At 42.9% G+C, this 19,942-nt stretch overlaps 1 protein-coding gene and 1 long non-coding RNA gene across 3 annotated transcripts in view; one reads left to right on the top strand and one right to left on the bottom strand.

Annotated features, from left to right (window-relative positions):
• LOC106609664 (semaphorin-3ab-like) overlaps positions 1-19,942 on the bottom strand; it is a 61,660-nt gene that overhangs the window by 33,968 nt on the left and 7,750 nt on the right. The window contains exons 2-3 of the mRNA XM_045700031.1: positions 3,928-4,088; positions 1,693-1,755 (exon numbers count right to left, since the gene is read on the bottom strand). Of these exons, the coding sequence (XP_045555987.1) occupies positions 1,693-1,755; positions 3,928-4,088 (224 nt within the window). The remainder of the gene's footprint in view (positions 1-1,692; positions 1,756-3,927; positions 4,089-19,942) is intronic.
• LOC123728256 (uncharacterized) overlaps positions 1-19,942 on the top strand; it is a 39,950-nt gene that overhangs the window by 14,660 nt on the left and 5,348 nt on the right. Inside the window, exons 2-3 of one of the 2 annotated variants that reach the window (XR_006760172.1) lie at positions 4,021-4,117; positions 9,092-9,753. This is a non-coding gene — a long non-coding RNA (uncharacterized lncRNA). Of the gene's footprint in view, positions 1-4,020; positions 4,118-9,091; positions 9,754-19,942 lie in introns of those variants that run through there. The other variant, XR_006760174.1, reaches the window with a different exon arrangement.

Below are 19,942 nucleotides of genomic sequence, written 5' to 3' on the forward strand. Positions count from 1 at the left end.
ACACACAGTCTCTCTCTCTCTCTGAGATAACGCACACAATCAGACGGCACACCCACACACACTCACTTCATCTCTCTCTCAAACACACAGACACACACACTGAGTTCAGCTGTGCATGCAGAACATTGGTAGATAAATAAACAGAGTGATGTGATGTAGTGCGTTCTTGCCGCCGTGCCAACCGGCCAACAGCGAGAGGAGAGTTGTGTGCTCTCTGAACCAACAAACACACACAGCGGGGAAGGAACGCTTCCAGGGGACCACAAGGTCATGGAAACTACTAGCAACGACAGCTATGCTAGTTTGGATCAATGTTGCCATAATGTTGCTTCCACATCATTTCCACAACAAACATCTTCTAAATGTTTCCATCTGACGACGTTGAAACGACGTGGAAAAATATTATTATTAATGTTGCAGGTTATTAATGGTTATTAATTATTAATGGTTATTATAGGTTATTAATGTTGCAGGTAACACACAAACAACATGTCAAACATACTAGTTACGTAGGTTACTAATGGTAACACACTAACAGCATGTCAGACATGCTAGTTACGTAGGTTACTAATGGTAACACACTAACAACATGTCAGACATACTAGTTACGTAGGTTACTAATGGTAACACACTAACAGCATGTCAGACATGCTAGTTACGTAGGTTACTAATGGTAACACACTAACAACATGTCAGACATGCTAGTTACGTAGGTTACTAATGGTAACACACTAACAACATGTCAGACATACTAGTTACGTAGGTTACTAATGGTAACACACTAACAGCATGTCAGACATGCTAGTTACGTAGGTTACTAATGGTAACACACTAACAACATGTCAGACATACTAGTTACGTAGGTTACTAATGGTAACACACTAACAGCATGTCAGACATGCTAGTTACGTAGGTTACTAATGGTAACACACTAACAACATGTCAGACATACTAGTTACGTAGGTTACTAATGGTAACACACTAACAACATGTCAGACATACTAGTTACGTAGGTTACTAATGGTAACACACTAACAGCATGTCAGACATACTAGTTACGTAGGTTACTAATGGTAACACACTAACAACATGTCAGACATACTAGTTACGTAGGTTACTAATGGTAACACACTAACAGCATGTCAGACATACTAGTTACGTAGGTTACTAATGGTAACACACTAACAACATGTCAGACATACTAGTTACGTAGGTTACTAATGGTAACACACTAACAGCATGTCAGACATGCTAGTTACGTAGGTTACTAATGGTAACACACTAACAACATGTCAGACATACTAGTTACGTAGGTTACTAATGGTAACACACTAACAACATGTCAGACATACTAGTTACGTAGGTTACTAATGGTAACACACTAACAGCATGTCAGACATACTAGTTACGTAGGTTACTAATGGTAACACACTAACAACATGTCAGACATACTAGTTACGTAGGTTACTAATGGTAACACACTAACAGCATGTCAGACATACTAGTTACGTAGGTTACTAATGGTAACACACTAACAGCATGTCAGACATACTAGTTACATTCCCCTGCATAAGCTGTGTGCTGACAAGTTAAAGTATAGCCTGCAGGTAACATACACCACATGTATCAATCTATTGTGCCAGGCTACATAAGAGTGACATAAGTGGTTATAAGGTGACTCGCAGAACTTACCCCGAGGTCTTTCCCCGCCCATTTGCACTCGTCACGCTTTGAGGGCGTGGCTGGCCATGCGATCTATGGAGAGGAGGAGAGAGGGAGTGTTATAATTCGGAACAGAGGAGAGAATGTGTCATTGAGAGAGATTATAAACAACAACATCATTGAGTTTTATCTCAATCTCTTCATTCGAAGATTCAATCATGGACACTCTTACTGGCTGCTATGTGTGATGTATTGTTGTCTCTACCTTTCTACAGATTGTGTGTGTGTGTGTCCCGCCAGTGTCCCCTGAATTATAAAAACAGATCGTGTGTGGGGCCCTGCCAGTGTCCCCTGAATTATAAAAACAGATCGTGTGTGGGGCCCTGCCAGTGTCCCCTGAATTATAAAAACAGATTGTGTGTGTGTCCCGCCAGTGTCCCCTGAATTATAAATACAGATCGTGTGTGGGGCCCTGCCAGTGTCCCCTGAATTATAAAAACAGATTGTGTGTGTGTCCCGCCGGTGTTCCCTGAATTATAAAAACAGATTGTGTGTGTGTCCCGCCGGTGTTCCCTGAATTATAAAAACAGATAATGTGCTGGGCCGGACTCGTAATAAGAGCTGGAATAATCATCCACACACATGAAAGTTGAGGAGTACAACAAGTCATAGAGGTGCAGGTACCAGAATGCAGGTAGGTGCTAGAACATGTGTACACACCCACACATGGTATGCTCATGGCACTAGAAAAAACACCACACATAGCAGGTTAGCAAACACACACACACACACACACACACACACACACACACACACACACACACACACACACACACACACACACACACACACACACACACACACACACACACACACACACACACACACACACACACACACACATCCTTCTATTCATAGCGTATCTCTCTTCAGGATCAGCTGAGCTGTTCTGTCAGACCAAGGGGACTTGCAGTGCACATCTGGGTAATTGCATTAGATTTGCTAAATCACCGCCTTTCCACTTATCTTTCTCTGCATTATCAAAGATCTGAATAGGGAAAACACATCCGCGCCAAGGGCCCAAAAGAATTATGTAATTCTCTTATATTTAAATAGCCTCTGCAATGCATACAGTGTGTGTGTGTGTGTGTGTGTGTGTGTGTGTGTGTGTGTGTGTGTGTGTGTGTGTGTGTGTGTGTGTGTGTGTGTGTGTGTGTGTGTGTGTGTGTGTGTGTGTGTGTGTGTGTGTATTTCAGCACTTAAGCGCCTTTGTAGTTTCTCCAGTGCCTCAGTGCTTCTTGTTCACATCAATCTCCATGTCTGTGATAGCTGTCAGAATCAGGTAAAAAAGACTCTTAACTCTCCTATAACCTGTTCCAGGTGGACTGATGGAATTATAAACAGGCCTGTCTGGAAAAAGAGACAGAGCGATGGAGAGAAAGGGATGGAAGGAGGAAATCACAGTAATGGACTCCAGAGAGATGGAGAGAGGAGCAAGTGTGGGTCTCGAATAACAATTTTTTAAATTTGAACACACTATGTTCACTAGCCAATCAGCATCATACTCTGTGCTCACTAGTCAATGAGCATGACCTCTGCACTCAGAGATCCAAACATCCAATTAGGATAGGTTTGGATATAACGTGAACCTAAATCCTGATCATGCCATATAGCAGATCTAGTCAAATGGAATCCGGCTCGCCAACTGGTTTAATTACATTTATTCAATTATATTCCTGTCCCCCAACCATCTGCACAGAGGAAAATCATCCCAATGAAAAACATGTAAATACATAGCTCTGCCATATACAGCTGAGAAGTGCATTCTAATTACTCAAGCATCCTCACTTCCTTTTGCTAATTATTCATAGAGATCATCATAGGAAAGTTCAGACAGCTTTCAGCTTTTCAGTATTATGGGAAATGCGGTCCAAGTCTTCTTCTCTCAGAGTTTGATTTGGCAGTGAGGTCCCTTCCATAACTCCATAGATTTTCTATTATGTGTTTTCATTGGCAGTTACTAAATGGACGGCTTGCCTATACACTGGACCTCCTGTCTGAATCAATATCCACTCCTTAAAAGTAGGTTTATTTTATTTAATGTATATGTGCCTTTTACTGGAAGGATTGAGAATAAGCGGTCCATTGTATGTCTGTATTGATGCAAGACCCATAGAGCAAATGTTGGTTTTGTGTGGTCTGTGTGGTCATTGTGTTGTCTTCATAACGTTGACCTTGTGTGCGGTCGAAGAGTAGGACTCTTACCTGTTTGTGCTCTCTGTTGAGATTGACCAAGTCGAAGGAGAAGACATGGTCCTCGGCACCCACCAACAGTCTTCCTCTCTCCTCGTCCAATAGGAAGGTGTCGTAGCCGGAGCTGTTGGTGAGGCCGTTGAAAGTGATGAGGTTACTGGACTCTACCATCTCTGAAACACACACAGAGGACAGAGCATGGGTGAGTCTAAATCAGATAGACAGACAAACGGATGGATGGAAGAGGAAGAAAGGTGGACAGATGGATGAATGGATGGGTGGGTGGGTAGACAGACAGACAGACAGACAGACTAGGGTTAAACAGTTCCAGTAATTTTCCCCAAATTCCCTGCTTTTCCAGAAATCGTGGTTGGAGGATTCCTGGATTTCCAGCTTATTCTCTCATAATTCCAGTAACCTCCCAACCAGGATTTCTGGGAAATCCGGAGAGTTTTGGGAAAGTGACAGGAATTAAGCAACCCTAGAATAGACAGACAAACATATCTAAAGAGCTTCAATTTAGATACGCTGCATGTCCATAGTCAATGTTACGGTTATAACCAACAGCAAATGAATTGTGGCACAACAGAGTATTGTATGACTGTGTTCCTGGTAAAGTGACATAGACAGATGAAGAATTTAAGTTCTGGGAGTTCAGATTTCTCAAGCTAGACACTTCTAATAAGGTTCACCAAAAACTGTCCATTGGGATGTCACACAGATCTGGTCAGGCATGGCGTGAGGCCTCTAAGGTGGACACTGCGTGACCCAATCTCAGCATGGCGCAAAAGCTGCCCAAGCGTATGATTGGCTGAATATTTTATAGGCATTCGGGACAGGGCTGTGTGTGGTCAGTTAAGATGTGTAGTACAGTGAGTGCAGAGGCATAGCGATAAACAGCAGGTGGTGGCAGGACAGTAAGTTCCTATAAACCTGTCAGGTCAACTAAACATCCTCCAACCTGAGACAAAACCTCTGAAACGTTTATCACCAAAGGTAACTTTTGATGACACATGCAGTAGTAACAGCATGTTGAGACTGCTGAGATAAAGCCGAGCCAGCCTTCATTACACCAACAAAAATAACCAACTCAGAAGACAACAGTGTTGCTATGTTTTTGCCTCTGGTTCCTCAATACAAATCAGAATTGCTACTCAACCAAACAACCTGGTCAAAAAACGTTCCAAGAAAATCTAAAAGAATGATTAAGATATGTGAGCATGATGATAAATAATTGATGCGTCGCTAACAGTTTTTCGGGGGTTGGATTCTGCCCTTCTACGTATCTGCTTCCATTCAGACCACACTCCTTGTATCAGACACACCTGGACATACTGTAGACATATGGCCTGTACAGAAATTACAGGTACATTAAAAACCCATGTCTCAGCACCCTGCAACACCCTAGCTCTTCCATCACCGTCCCCACTGGCAGTCTGGACTGTGATCTCCTCTGAGCCCTGATTGACGGGCGGCTAGAATATCGCCCTAAATGGCACACTATTAACCCTACGTAGTGCACTACTTTTGACTGGGGCTCTATGGGTCCTAGTCATCAGTAGTGTACTATGTCGGGAATAGGATGCCACTTCGAACCTTAACCCCAGAGAAGCCATCTGCGCCCACTCTCCCCGGGTATTGTGGGTAAGATCGTGGACATCTGTGTGTATAGAGAGAAGAGGGAGAAGAGAGGGGGTGGGGGGTGTCAGTGATCATCTCGTCTGTGTCAACATCGCTCCGTATCAAGTGTTCCATGGTATTCCCAATGGGATGAGGAGGGGAGGAGAGAGGGATGATGGGGGACTGTGGATCACCCAATAAAGCAGCTCACAGCTCATCTAAGTCGACTAGGGCCGCTTCAAGGCTGAATGTGAGGCTTTTCAAGTCATGTGTAGTGGTTGGTGTTACAGTACTGATATTGTGCTGTCTGTATCGCCTTTATGGCAACCTGTTTGTCTATGTGTGTGTGTGTGTGTGTGTGTGTGTGTGTGTGTGTGTGTGTGTGTGTGTGTGTGTGTGTGTGTGTGTGTGTGTGTGTTTGTGTGTTGTTCATAGGTACGTCATTATACAGTACTTGTGTGCAATTCTGTGTGCACGTTGCTGCCTATGTATGCATGTCCATCAGTCATCTAACAGCTTATCCAACAGTTATAGCAGATGTAACCAGAGAAGAAATGTCAAGTAGACAAACAGAGACTGGCTGACTGATCCCGAGTCTGGAGGCATCGTCAGTGGCTATCAGATAACCCTTTACTCCTAATCAACCAATCAGTTATGACAGCCCCGGGACAGGAAACAAGTTATAGTGAGCACAAGGAAAAGTGCTTTACAGTGAAGGTAATGCTTGAAGAGGTGGACTTCTATTACATACAGTAAGTAAAGGGGAAAATGGAGAAAGTTGGTCAGAGAGGAAGGGAAGAGATGGAAGAAAAGTTACATATTGAGCTGTGATGGTTTTTAAATGGAGACGATTTGTCACTGATAACCTGAATACAACTTCTGCTACAAAAACAAAAGGTGAGGAAGAGAGGGTGAAAGAGGAGAATGGAAGAGAGAGACCACAGGAGGTTGGTGGCACCTTAATTGGGGAGGACAGGCTTGTGTTAATGACTGGAGCGGAATCAGTGGAATGATATCAAATACATCAATGTACATCAATTTGATGCCATTCCATCTGCTCCGTTCCGGCCATTATTAAGGACCGTTCTCCCCTCAACAGCCTCCACTGTGAGAGACAGGAGAACAGATAAAGAGAGCGAGACGGATATACCAAGACAATGGACAGAGACAAAAATAGGAAGAGCAGACGAGATCTGCTCATCTCAAAACAGAACAGAAAGGTATGCAGCTATGCTCTCTGCCATTTTGGCTCTGGATCTGACACTTTCCACCCCTTTAAAAGCCCTCTAAAAGTGAGCGACTGTTGAACCCTGGAGCCAGGAATTTGCACACTCTCTCCATAATGGCAGCCGTGGCGATCCATCGCGAAAGGTTTCCCCCAGATGGGCCGGAGATTAAACACATGCCACATATTTCAACACGTCGCGTTCTCAGAGTAAGACAAGTTGGGATGGTAGGCTGAGCGAGGCTTTATCGTAGCTGAGGATCACCAAGGCTGCGAGGCCGATGGAACTGGGGCGAGACACCTAAGAACCCAAGAGGTAAAGACGGACACACTCGTTTGGAGACGTGTTCACACACAGTACACACACAGCACAACGGCCTTTCTCTCAAACAAATGCAAGGGAGCAGACACACAGAGATATACACACTCTACACACACACACACAAACACACACACTAGCATGTATTACATACTCTCTGTCTTTCTACGCGTGTGTGCACGTGCACACACACACACGCACGCACGCACGCACGCACGCACGCACGCACGCACGCACGCATGCACGTACACTCCTCTTCCCAGACTAAGTTGTAATCCAATCAGTGTTTCTGCAATGGCAGCATTAACCAGTGGAACACTGAGCCCACTCAGCAGTTTCACCGCAGACACACACTCTGCCCAACACCACCACACTCCCACCTCTCTCAAACACACACACACACATCTGCCCAACACCACCACACTCCCACCTCTCTCAAACACACACACACACACACACTCTGCCCCACACCACCACACTCCCACCTCTCTCAAACACACACACACACACACACACACACACACCACACACACACACACACACACACACACACACACACACACACACACACACACACACACACACACACACACACACACACACACTCTGCCCAACACCACCACACTCCCACCTCTCTCAAACACACACACACACACACTCTGCCCCACACCACCACACTCCCACCTCTCTCAAACACACACACACACACTCTGCCCAAGACCACCACACTCCCACCTCTCTCAAACACACACACACACACTCTACCCCACACCACCACACTCCCACCTCTCTCAAACACACACACACACACACTCTGCCCCACACCACCACACTCCCACCTCTCTCAAACACACACACACTCTGCCCAAGACCACCACACTCCCACCTCTCTCAAACACACACACACACACACACACACACACACACACACACACACACACACACACACACACACACACACACACACACACACACACACACACACACACACACACACACACACACACAGGCACACTCCTTATAACGTCTTTCACTCAGACACGTGCGTACACATATCCATTCTCTGCTGCCCATCTCACACACTCACTTATACAAACCTCCTTCTCTTCATACACATCCTCTGTTCCCCTGTTCTCCCTCACACACAGAAGACAGGGAGGTGTGGCTGAATCTGGACCACAGACCTGTCTGTCTGTCTGTGTGTGTGTGTGTCTGTGTGTGTGTGTGTCTGTGTGTCTGTCTGTGTGTGTCTCTGTCTGTCTGTCTGTCTGTCTGTCTGTCTGTCTGTCTGTCTGTCTGTCTGTCTGTCTGTCTGTCTGTCTGTCTGTCTGTCTGTCTGTCTGTCTGTCTGTCTGTCTGTGTGTGTGTGTGTGTGTGTGTGTGTGTGTGTGTGTGTGTGTGTGTGTGTGTGTGTGTGTGTGTGTGTGTGTATACCTGTGCCTGCTCAGGCACACATCTCTCCATGTGTTCAAGCACTCTTTCTACGCGTGGACATGTGTTCGCATTAAGTACGTCCTCAAAACCGATAAACACTCCTGATTCATTCAAATAAATTATTCGCTCCCTATTGTACGCCTCTATGGAAAATAACCAGGCTCTTGTTTTATTTTAAAAGCCTCTGGGGGGAAAAAACTATCCAAATTGAATTCACAAGTGTGATTGTCAGGAGGAGTGCACTTCATCTTTCCATTCTCTAAACAGAGGCCTTTCAGCTGCCTACACCCTCTACACTCAGCACAACGGCAGAATAACCAAACATGAAAAGCAGCGAGACATTAAATGATGTTTATATATGTTTATCGGAATGACTCGAGCATAAAAGTAAGGCCCAACAAGAAAAAAGCACTTCACAAAAAACGTATGCAACACTAGGTTATAGGAATAATAGCAGCGTTTATTGGGGAGTGTTGGTAGTGGGAGAGAGGTATTCTGGGGAACAGAAGTAGAGACTACCTGTGTTTGAAATTGCCTCATTTCCTCTTTCAACATTTCATTTCCTGTCTCTCTGCCAGATCTGTGGTTGGCACTAGTTACCACAGCCACAAAGTCAGAAGGCCCGCCTACTTGACCAATCAGATGAGGAACTGTGATGATGCGTATGCCAACCGGCTTGCAGGAGCAGACGAGATACATGCTTTTATCTTGTGATCCATCAATGATTTGGTTTTTATTAGGTACAATAATAAAACCAACTGTTCTAAATGCAAATTGTCCTATTCAAACTCAGCTTGCAAGCTTATCATTATGTTTGCACTTACTCACTGTTACTTGTCTTAACTCCAAATAGGTTTAGTCCAATACCTGCATTGTTTTTAAAATGGCATGTAGACAAACAAATTGACACATTTTGATTTTCAATTTTCTATTTCAAGTAATCCGCAAGTAAAAAGTGCAGTTCACAGAAGTTTTTTATTTTTTTAATTGGCTGATTTAAGATGGAAAACTTCAGCCCTGTTACATTTATTAATTCAAAGTTGCAATATGCAGAAATCAGTCCTCCATTTCCTTGTTGCACAATGTCTAATAGTTTGCCTAATTTCAGCTTGTGACTAAACAAGCAAGTCTAGTGTAGAGAATCATTGTACCATCTAAACCGCTGTGAAATATATTTTCAATAACCAAAAAATGTATTTTCCGCTGTTTGAAGCTGGTGTACAAAACCAGACAAAAAGTATAAGATGCAAAAATGAAACTTAAGAACGGGAAGCATAGAAATAGGGACTTGCTTTCAAGAGAATGACAGATCTATAACTCACATTTCTATGTGAATTTGGTCGGGTCGCCCAAAAACGTACATACTGCAACTTTAACTTAACATAGCCTTGCAGTCCACCTTTTTGGCATTTCCTACCAGTTTCCATCACTATACGAAGACATGGTCTTCAAGCTATGGAAGATAGCAAAACATGTCATAATAATAATTGATTGGACTTACAGTACATGGCACTTTTCTAGACACCCGAAGCTCTTTATAGTGTAAGGGGAAACTCTCCACCCTTACATAGTATATTTGTATTTCTTTTATTGGCCCATCCACCCCCCTCTTCGAAGGACAAAAGTAACTTTGTTTTACATTTTAGTTTATTTTTATCAGATATTTTGTTACATATATTGTACATTATTCATACAATTTGCATACATGGTGCTTTTATAGACAGTATTAAATGATAGGAATACAGTTTGATATACACATTACACATCATGACATACTCTTGCAATGAGTACCATGGGATCTTTAGCGACCACAGAGTCAGGACACCCGTTTCAAGTCCCATCTTCTTCCATGTTTTTGAGGAACATTACATTGTTAGTTAGCACTTCAAAATGATTCAAATGAAATGAATGTTGTAAAAGTGTATAGAGTAAATTACAGTGAACTGTCTTTGGACTTCTTGTTCAATTCAGAAGCATATTTCTCTTGGGCTTTTGTTTGTCTGTCTTTCCGCTGGTGGCATCCATACGTCTTTGTGCCCACAACCTGAAATGGAAAACCATTGAATGGGAGACTTTTACTCTCCCAAATTAATTGTATTTGTTCCTGCCAAAGGCTGAGCATCTGTTGAAGGTCAATATCATGATATATTACTATTAGAATGAAAGGCAGCTCTATCAAATACAATAACTCTGTGCTTGGAATGGAACCCCTTATGTTATCTAGCTAGCTCATTTTAGATGAGAGTAGCAACAGTTAGCTACTAGTTTCTCAATGTTAGAGAATTTGTGACGTTGCCAATTCTTGTTCCAGAATGTATTTAGTTATTTGATCCTCAAACTTGTACTCGATACGCCATTTCGAAAATGAGGTGTTTCCCGCGAAACTTAATGCATGTCATCACACTCACTCATCTGATTAGACAGGGAGGCGGGCCTTTGGAGACGGCATACGTGTCATCACACTCACTCATCTGATTAGACAGGGAGGCGGGCCTTTGGAGACGTCATACGTGTCATCACACTCACTCATCTGATTAGTTGAGTAAGTGGGCTTTCTGACATTGTGGCTGTGGTAACTAGTGACGTCCCAGATCTGTTGGCATAGCTTCTATTTCCTGGATGGGGTTGACAGGAGGGGTGTATGTCGATGTGTGTGTGTGGTCTTGTTCATCTATCCTCGTGGAGACCTGAAATCCCCAGAAGTCCCCACAAGGATAGTAAAACAAGGAAAATTCTCCCTTGTGGAGAACCAATTTCCCCATGAGGAAAATGGCTATTTTAAGGTTAGGGGTAAGTTTAGGGTTACAATTAGGGTATGGTTACAATTAGGGTTAGGGGTTATGTTTAGGCGTTAGGGTTAGGTTTAGGGGTTAAGGTTTGGGTTGAGTTTAAGGTTAGGGGTTAGGGAAAATAGGATTTTGAATGTACATCAATTTTAGGTCCCCACGAGGATAGAAAAACTAGTGTGTGTGTGTGTGTGTGTGTGTGTGTGTGTGTGTGTGTGTGTGTGTGTGTGTGTGTGTGTGTGTGTGTGTGTGTGTGTGTGTGTGTGTGTGAGAGGTTGGGGTGTGAACATGTGTGTGTGCATGCCTGTGTGTGTTGCGTGCGGAGAGTGTGTGGAGATAGAGGAAGAGATTGAAGATAAATCTGAACAGATCTTGCAGATGATTTGGGAGCTACCTGTTTATCTTTCAAAGAACAATAGCAGACTTTGGAAAAGAAAAACGCCCTTCTCCCACCCAACACCAACAGTCTGGTTTGGCATCCATCTGTCTGTCTCTCTCTTTCTCTCACTCCATTCTCGGTGTGGTTTTGTCAGCGCTCTCACGCCAACCTCCGCTGCAGAGCAAGCACAGGTTGTGGACGCATTTCGATGGAAAGGTGGGGGAGGCTTAGAGCAACACATTTTTTGAATGTTATCTTAAGCCCTGGGATATCCACAAGCCTTGATGCTTGGCTTCTCCTCTCCTTCCTCCTTTTTCTGCACTTCTTCTCCCTCTTTCACAGCTGCTGGTGTGTGTGGCAGGTTGCCTCAGTAACGGTTACTATAACAGAAACGTCCAAAACCGATGGATTTTAAAGCGAACCGACGATTGACAGGCATTGAAAACGGCTGCGAGTGTAAACAGGAACTTGAAATACAGGTGTCTCGCCCTTAGTGACACTGACACACCATTTAAACACAGGAACTATTCATGTCTAAACCCAAGGACTCTGTTGAGGGTTTAGACACTTCAAAGTGTTCCATTGGACAGAACATGTGGATGAATATTTAATGCACATTCATTTTGTTCTCCAATTCATGGAACTGGTTGGATTCTGACGTCACTCTACTGTACTTATGTCTGTTTTGACATACTTTTTCTTTAAAACTGAACTAATCATTATAGCCATGATTTCTCCATAGTGGTAGCTATTCCTTAGAGAGTAACCATCCTGTATGATTTCTCCATAGTGGTAGCTATTCCTTAGAGAGTAACCATCCTGTATGATTTCTCCATAGTGGTTGCTATTCCTTAGAGAGTAACCATCCTGTATGATTTCTCCATAGTGGTAGCTATTCCTTAGAGAGTAACCATCCTGTATGATTTCTCCATAGTGGTAGCTATTCCTTAGAGAGTAACCATCCTGTATGATTTCTCCATAGTGGTAGGTATTCCTTAGAGAGTAACCGTCCTGTATGATTTCTCCATAGTGGTAGCTATTTCTTAGAGTAACCATCCTTTGTGATGCACATAAAGTGAATGTTCACTCCATGTTTGTTGCCCCCTCCTACAATAGCTACAAACAGTAAGTTCATCGGTATCTACAGTTGAAGTCGGAAGTTTACATACACTTAGGTTGGAGTCATTAAAACTCATTTTTCAACCGCTCCACAAATTTCTTGCTAACAAACTATAGTTTTGGCAAGTCTGTTAGGACATCTACTTTGTGCATGACACAAGTAATTTTTCGAACAATTGTTTACAGACAGATTATTTCACTTATAATTCACTGTATCACAATTCCTGTGGGTCAGAAGTTTACATACACTAAGTTGACTGTGCCTTTAAACAGCTTGGAAAATTCCAGAAAATTATGTAATGGCTTTAGAAGCTTCTGATAGGCTAATTGACATCATCTGAGTCATTGGAGGTTTACCTGTGGATGTATTTCAAGGCCTACCGTCAAACTTAGTGCCTCTTTACTTGACATCATGGGAAAATCGAAAGAATTCAGCCAAGACCTCAGAAAAAAAATTATAGACCTCCACAAGTCTAGTTCATCCTTGGGAGCAATTTCCAAACGCCTGACGGTACCACGTTCATCTGTACAAACAATAGTATGCAAGTATAAACACCATGGGACCACGCAGCCATCATACCGCTCAGGAAGGAGACGCGTTCTGTCTCCTAGAGATGAACGTACTTTGGTGCAAAAAGTGCAAATCAATCCCAGAACAGCAGCAAAGGACCTTGTGAAGATGCTGGAGGAAACAGGTACAAAAGTATCTATATCCACAGTAAAACGAGACCTATATTGACATAACCTGAAAGGCCACTCAGCAAGGAAGAAGCCACTGCTCCATAAAAAAGCCAGACTACGGTTTGCAACTGCACATGGGGACAAAGATCATACTTTTTGGAGAAATGTCCTCTGGTCTGATGAAACAAAAATAGAACTGTTTGGCCATAATGACCATCGTTATCTTTGGAGGCGAAAGGGGGAGGCTTGCAAGCCAAAGAACACCATCCCAACCGTGAAGCACGGGGGTGGCAGCATCATGTTGTGGGGGTGCTTTGCTGCAAGGGGGACTGGTGCACTTCACAAAATAGATGGCATCTTGAGGTAGGAAAATTCTGTGGATATATTGAAGCAACATCTCAAGACATCAGTCAGGAAGTTAAAGCTTGGTAACAAATGGGTCTTCCAAATGGACAATGACCCCAAGCATACTTCCAAAGTTGTGGCAAAATGGCTTAAGGACAACAAAGTCAAGGTATTGGAGTGACCATGACAAAGCCCTGACCTCATCCTATAGAAAATCTGTGGGCAGAACTGAAAAAGCGTGTGTGAGCAAGGAGGCCTACAAACCTGACTCAGTTACACCAGCTGTGTCAGGAGGAATGGGCCAAAATTCACCCAACTTATTGTGGGAAGCTTGTGGAAGTCTACCCGAAACGTTTGACCCAAGTTAAACAATTTAAGGGCAATGCTACCAAATACTAATTGAGTGAATGTAAACTTCTGACCCACTGGGAATGTGATGAAAGAAATAAAAGCTGAAATAAATCAATCATTCTCTCTACTATTATTCTGTCATTTCACATTCTTAAAATAAAGTGTTGATCCTAACTGACCTAAGACAGGGAATATTTACTAGCATTAAATGTCAGGAATTGTGAAAAACTGAGTTTAAATGTATTTGGCTAAGGTGTATGTAAACTTCCGACTTCAACTGCATCTACAACTCATGCTTTACTTTCTAACACGATGTGCGTAGGTCAACTCAACCCACCATAGGATATGAATCAGCCACCCTAACAAGACATCCCCAACCACAAACTCTTTACATGAGTGGGCTAAGAATGGATAGAATTTCAGCTTACAGTGATGCTCATCTTTCTTGGGCGAAATAATATATTTCTGAGTAACCGCATGACATTCCTGTTTTTCCTTGAGCCGCAGCGGGAGAGAAAGAGGGAGCAAGAGAGAGGAAGAAAAAGAGAGTGAGAGATGAGTGAGAGAGAGAGAAAGAGGGAGGGAGAAGATGTGAAAGGAAGAGAAAGAAAAAGAAAGAGAAAGAAAGAGGGAGGGATAGAAAGAAAGAGAAATATAGAGAGAGAAATAGAGAGAGAGAAACAGAGAGGGGGAGAGGGACCGTATGTGGAACCATTTAATTAGTTGGATTCTCCGCCTGACACTGGGAGTAGACCATAGAGAGTAGTTTAACCAGCCCATGACAACAGAAACGGTTCAACCCTAAACCCCCCGTGACTACAGAAACGGTTCAACCCTAAACCCCCCGTGACTACAGAAACTGTTCAACCCTAAACCCCTCGTGACTGCAGAAACGGTTCAACCCTAAACCCCCCATGACTGCAGAAACGGTTCAACCCTAAACCCCCCGTGACGGCAGAAACGGTTCAACCCTAAACCCCCATGACTGCAGAAACGGTTCAACCCTAAACCCCCCGTGACTACAGAAACTGTTCAACCCTTATACCCCTCGTGACTGCAGAAACGGTTCAACCCTAAACCCCCCATGACTACAGAAACTGTTCAACCCTTATACCCCTCGTGACTGCAGAAACGGTTCAACCCTAAACCCCCCGTGACTGCAGAAACGGTTCAACCCTAAACCCCCCATGACTACAGAAACTGTTCAACCCTTATACCCCTCGTGACTGCAGAAAGGGTTCAACCCTAAACCACCCCATGACTGCAGAAACGGTTCAATCCTTAAACCCCCCTTTACCGCAGAAACGGTTGAACCCCAAATGCCCCGTGACCTCAGAAACGGTTCAACCCCAAATGCCCCGTGACCGCAGAATGCCCATTCATGCAGGACTAAATGATCCTGTTACCCCAGGCGGGCCATTGTTGTCCCTGTTCTCAATTATGATGAAATCATGCGCACACACACACACACACACACACACACACACACACACACACACACACACACACACACACACACACACACAGGCAGTTGCAAAACCACACACAAACACAGCCACTAAGCTTTGCTGAAAGGGAAAGATTGGTGGATCATTAGACCCACTGATGGATTGGGTTTTGAAAGACAGCGGTGGTTGGTGAGGTCGTGTCTGTTGCCCTCCACTGTTAATATGGTATGTCTTTAGTATAGCATAATGTTCAACATTACTAAGGCTTACCAAAGAGTTTGAGATTACACCAAGAGACTCACGCTCACACAATGAACATATACACAAAAGGTGACACAAACACATAGACAGACTGACAGAGATAGACTGACAGACTGACAGAATGCCAGAGAGACAGACTGACAGAGACAGACTGACAGAGATAGAGGGACAGACTGACATACTGACAGAGAGACAGAGAGACAGACTGACAGAGAGACAGACGGACAGACACAGACTGACAGACTGACAGAGAGACAGACTGACAGAGACACAGACTGACAGACTGACAGAGAGACAGACTGACAGAATGCCAGAGAGACAGACTGACAGAGACAGATTGACAGAGAGACAGACTGACAGACTGACAGAGAGACAGACTGACAGAGAGACAGAGAGACAGACTGACAGAGAGACAGTCGGATACACACCCACCCATGCACACACACAGACAGACAAACAGAGACTTTTACACATGCACCACACATGCACACCATAGAGACATTAGCCTGGGTGAAACATGACCCTGGAGCGGCGCTCCTTGTGGCTGACTGACGAGCCTTAGCAGCTGGGTCTGATCCACACACACTGCTGCAATGCAATGTCCACTCAGTAACCAAACCCTCTATACATAAAACACAGGAGTCATCCCTGTTACACACTGGACCCAATGTCCTCACCATAACCATAGTCAAAATTACAAGTATACATCCATTCCATAAGGATAAACTTCCGCCGTACCTTAATTACAGTGAGGGAAAAAACTATTTGATCCCCTGCTGATTTTGTACGTTTGCCCACTGACAAAGAAATGATCAGTCTATCATTTTAATGGTAGGTTTATTTGAACAGTGAGAGACAGAATAACAACAACAAATCCAGAAAAACGCTATAAATTGATTTGCATTTTAACGAGGTGTAAGGGCTGTCTTCAGGAAAGGACCAAAATGCAGCAGAGTTAGTATTCATCCTTCAATTTAATTGGAAAGAACACTATACAAAAACAAAAAACAAGGAAACTGACAGCCAACAGTCCTGTCAGGTGCAACCACACTAAACAAGAAACAATTACCCACAAAACCCAAAGGAAAAACATGCTCCTTATGTGTGACTCCCAATCAGCAGCAACGAGCTTCAGCTGTGCCTGATTGGGAGCCACACACATGGCCCAAAACAAAGAAATACCAAAACATAGAAAAAGGAACATAGAACGCCCACCCAATGTAACACCCTGGCCTAACCAAAATAAAGAACAAAAAACCCCTCTCTATGGCCAGGGCGTTACACAAGGGAAATAAGTATTTGACCCCCTCTCAATCAGAAAGATTTCTGGCTCCCAGGTGTCTTTTAAACAGGTAACGAGCTGAGATTAGGAGCACACTCTTAAAGGGAGTGCTCCTAATCTCAGCTTGTTACCTGTATAAAAGACACCTGTCCACAGAAGCAATCAATCAATCAGATTCCAAACTCTCCACCATGGCCAAGACCAAAGAGCTCTCCAAGGATGTCAGGGACAAGATTGTAGACATACACAAGGCTGGAATGGGCTACAAGAACATTGCCAAGCAGCTTGGTGAGAAGGTGACAACAGTTGGTGCGATTATTCGCAAATGTAAGAAACACAAAAGAACTGTCAATCTCCCTCAGCCTGGGGCTCCATGCAAGATCTCACCCCAGAACTCCATGCAAGAATCAGCCCAGAACTACACGGGAGGATCTTGTCAATGATCTCAAGGCAGCTGGGACCATAGTCACCAAGAAAACAATTGGTAACACACTACGCCGTGAAGGACTGAAATCCTGCAGAGCCTGCAAGGTCCCCTGCTCAAGAAAGCACATATACATGCCCGTCTGAAGTTTGCCAATGAACATCTGAATGATTCAGAGGACAACTGGGTGAAACTGTTGTGGTCAGATGAGACCAAACTGGAGCTCTTTGGCATCAACTCAACTCGCCGTGTTTGGAGGAGGAGGAATGCTGCCTATGACCCCAAGAACGCCATCCCCACCGTCAGTCATGGAGGTGGAAACATTATGCTTTGGGGGTGTTTTTCTGCTAAGGGGACAGGACAACTTCACCTCATCAAAGGGACGATGGACGGGGCCATGTACCATCAAATCTTGGGTGAGAACCTCCTTCCCTCAGCCAGGGCATTGAAAATGGGTCGTGGATAGGTATTCCAGCATGACAATGACCCAAAACACACGGCCAAGGCAACAAAGGAGTGGCTCAAGAAGAAGCACATTAAGGTCCTGGAGTGGCCTAGCCAGTCTCCAGACCTTAATCCCATAGAAAATCTGTGGAGAGAGCTGAAGGTTCGAGTTGCCAAACGTCAGCCTCAAAACCTTAATGACTTGGAGAAGATCTGCAAAGAGGAGTGGGACAAAATCCCTCCTGAGATGTGTGCAAACCTGGTGGCCAACTACAAGAAACGTCTGACCTCTGTGATTGCCAACAAGGGTTTTGCCACCAAGTACTAAGTCATGTTTTGCAGAGGGTGTCAAATACTTATTTCCCTCATTAAAATGCAAATCGTTTTATAACATTTTTGACATGCGTTTTTCTGGATTTTGTTGTTGTTATTCTGTCTCTCACTGTTCAAATAAACCTACCATTAAAATTATAGACTGATCATTTCTTTGTCAGTGGGCAAACGTACAAAATCAGCAGGGGATCAAATCATTTTTTTCCCTCACTGTAATTGAGACCCGGTCTCAGGGATGGCTAACTCTTTCGATCTCCACTGAGTTGGGTATATCTGCCTCACATGTGGAATGATCTCCAATGCACTTTCATATTGGAGGAATAGGTGCCTCTGTTTAGGACATTTCAGACGGCTGCTAGGGGACCTTTTTACTGAAGAATGTGTCTTTTATGACTGTGTTTTGCTTTTCATGTATTGTTGTGTAAAATAATGTGTATTGCTGTGTATAATAATGTGCATTTTAATGTGTATACTGTATTTTGATGTGTATTGTTGTGTATAATAATGTGTATTTTAATGTGTATTGTTGTGTATAATAATGTGTATTTTAATGTGTATATTGTATTCTGATGTGATTTGTTGTGTATAAAAAGTGCATTTTAATGTGTATATTGTATTTTGATGTGATTTGTTGTGTATAATAATGTGCATTTTAATGTGTATATTGTATTTTGATGTGATTTGTGTATAATAATGTGAATTTTAATGTGTATATTGTATGTTGATGTGATTTGTTGTGTATAATAATGTGTATTTTAATGTGTATATTGTATGTTGATGTGATTTGTTGTGTATAATAATGTGCATTTTATTGTGTAAATAGTATTTTGATGTGATTTGTTGTGTATAATAATGTGCATTTTAATGTGTATATTGTATTTTGATGTGATTTGTTGTGTATAATAATGTGAATTTTAATGTGTATATTGTATGTTGATGTGATTTGTTGTGTATAATAATGTGCATTTTAATGTGTATATTGTATTTTGATGTGATTTGTTGTGTATAATAATGTGTATTTTAATGTGTATATTGTATTTTGATGTGATTTGTTTTGTATAATAATGTGCATTTTAATGTGTATATTGTATTTTGATGTGATTTGTTGTGTATAATAATGTGTATTTTAATGTGTATATTGTATTCTGATGTGTATGGCTGTGTATAATAATGTGCATTTTAATGTGTATATTGTATTTTGATGTGATTTGTTGTGCTAGACCGGTACGTCTTCAAAAGACACCTTGGTCTCAGCATTGACTTCCTGTAAAAAGAAAGGTTACATAAAAACGCACCAAACTCAAAGTCCTCTTCGGTGTAGTTGACAATGAAAGTTCTACATGGAATTTGCTTTGGGGATTGCATGCTTTGCCTAGGCTAAATAAACATATTGGGAGATGCACTGAACTTGACCAAAACTCATCACCACCAAACCACAGCTTGTGAATGTCAATGTAACTCTAAAGAGCACACATTTCTCAACACAAATATGAAAACATCCCATTCCAAATAAGGAACAGAAATGAAGTGGAAAGGTGCCTAAAACACAAGCCACACATTGTGTCTGTGACATACC

Source organism: Salmo salar, chromosome ssa17 (assembly GCF_905237065.1).
Source record: "Salmo salar chromosome ssa17, Ssal_v3.1, whole genome shotgun sequence".
NCBI classification, from domain to species: domain Eukaryota; kingdom Metazoa; phylum Chordata; class Actinopteri; order Salmoniformes; family Salmonidae; genus Salmo; species Salmo salar.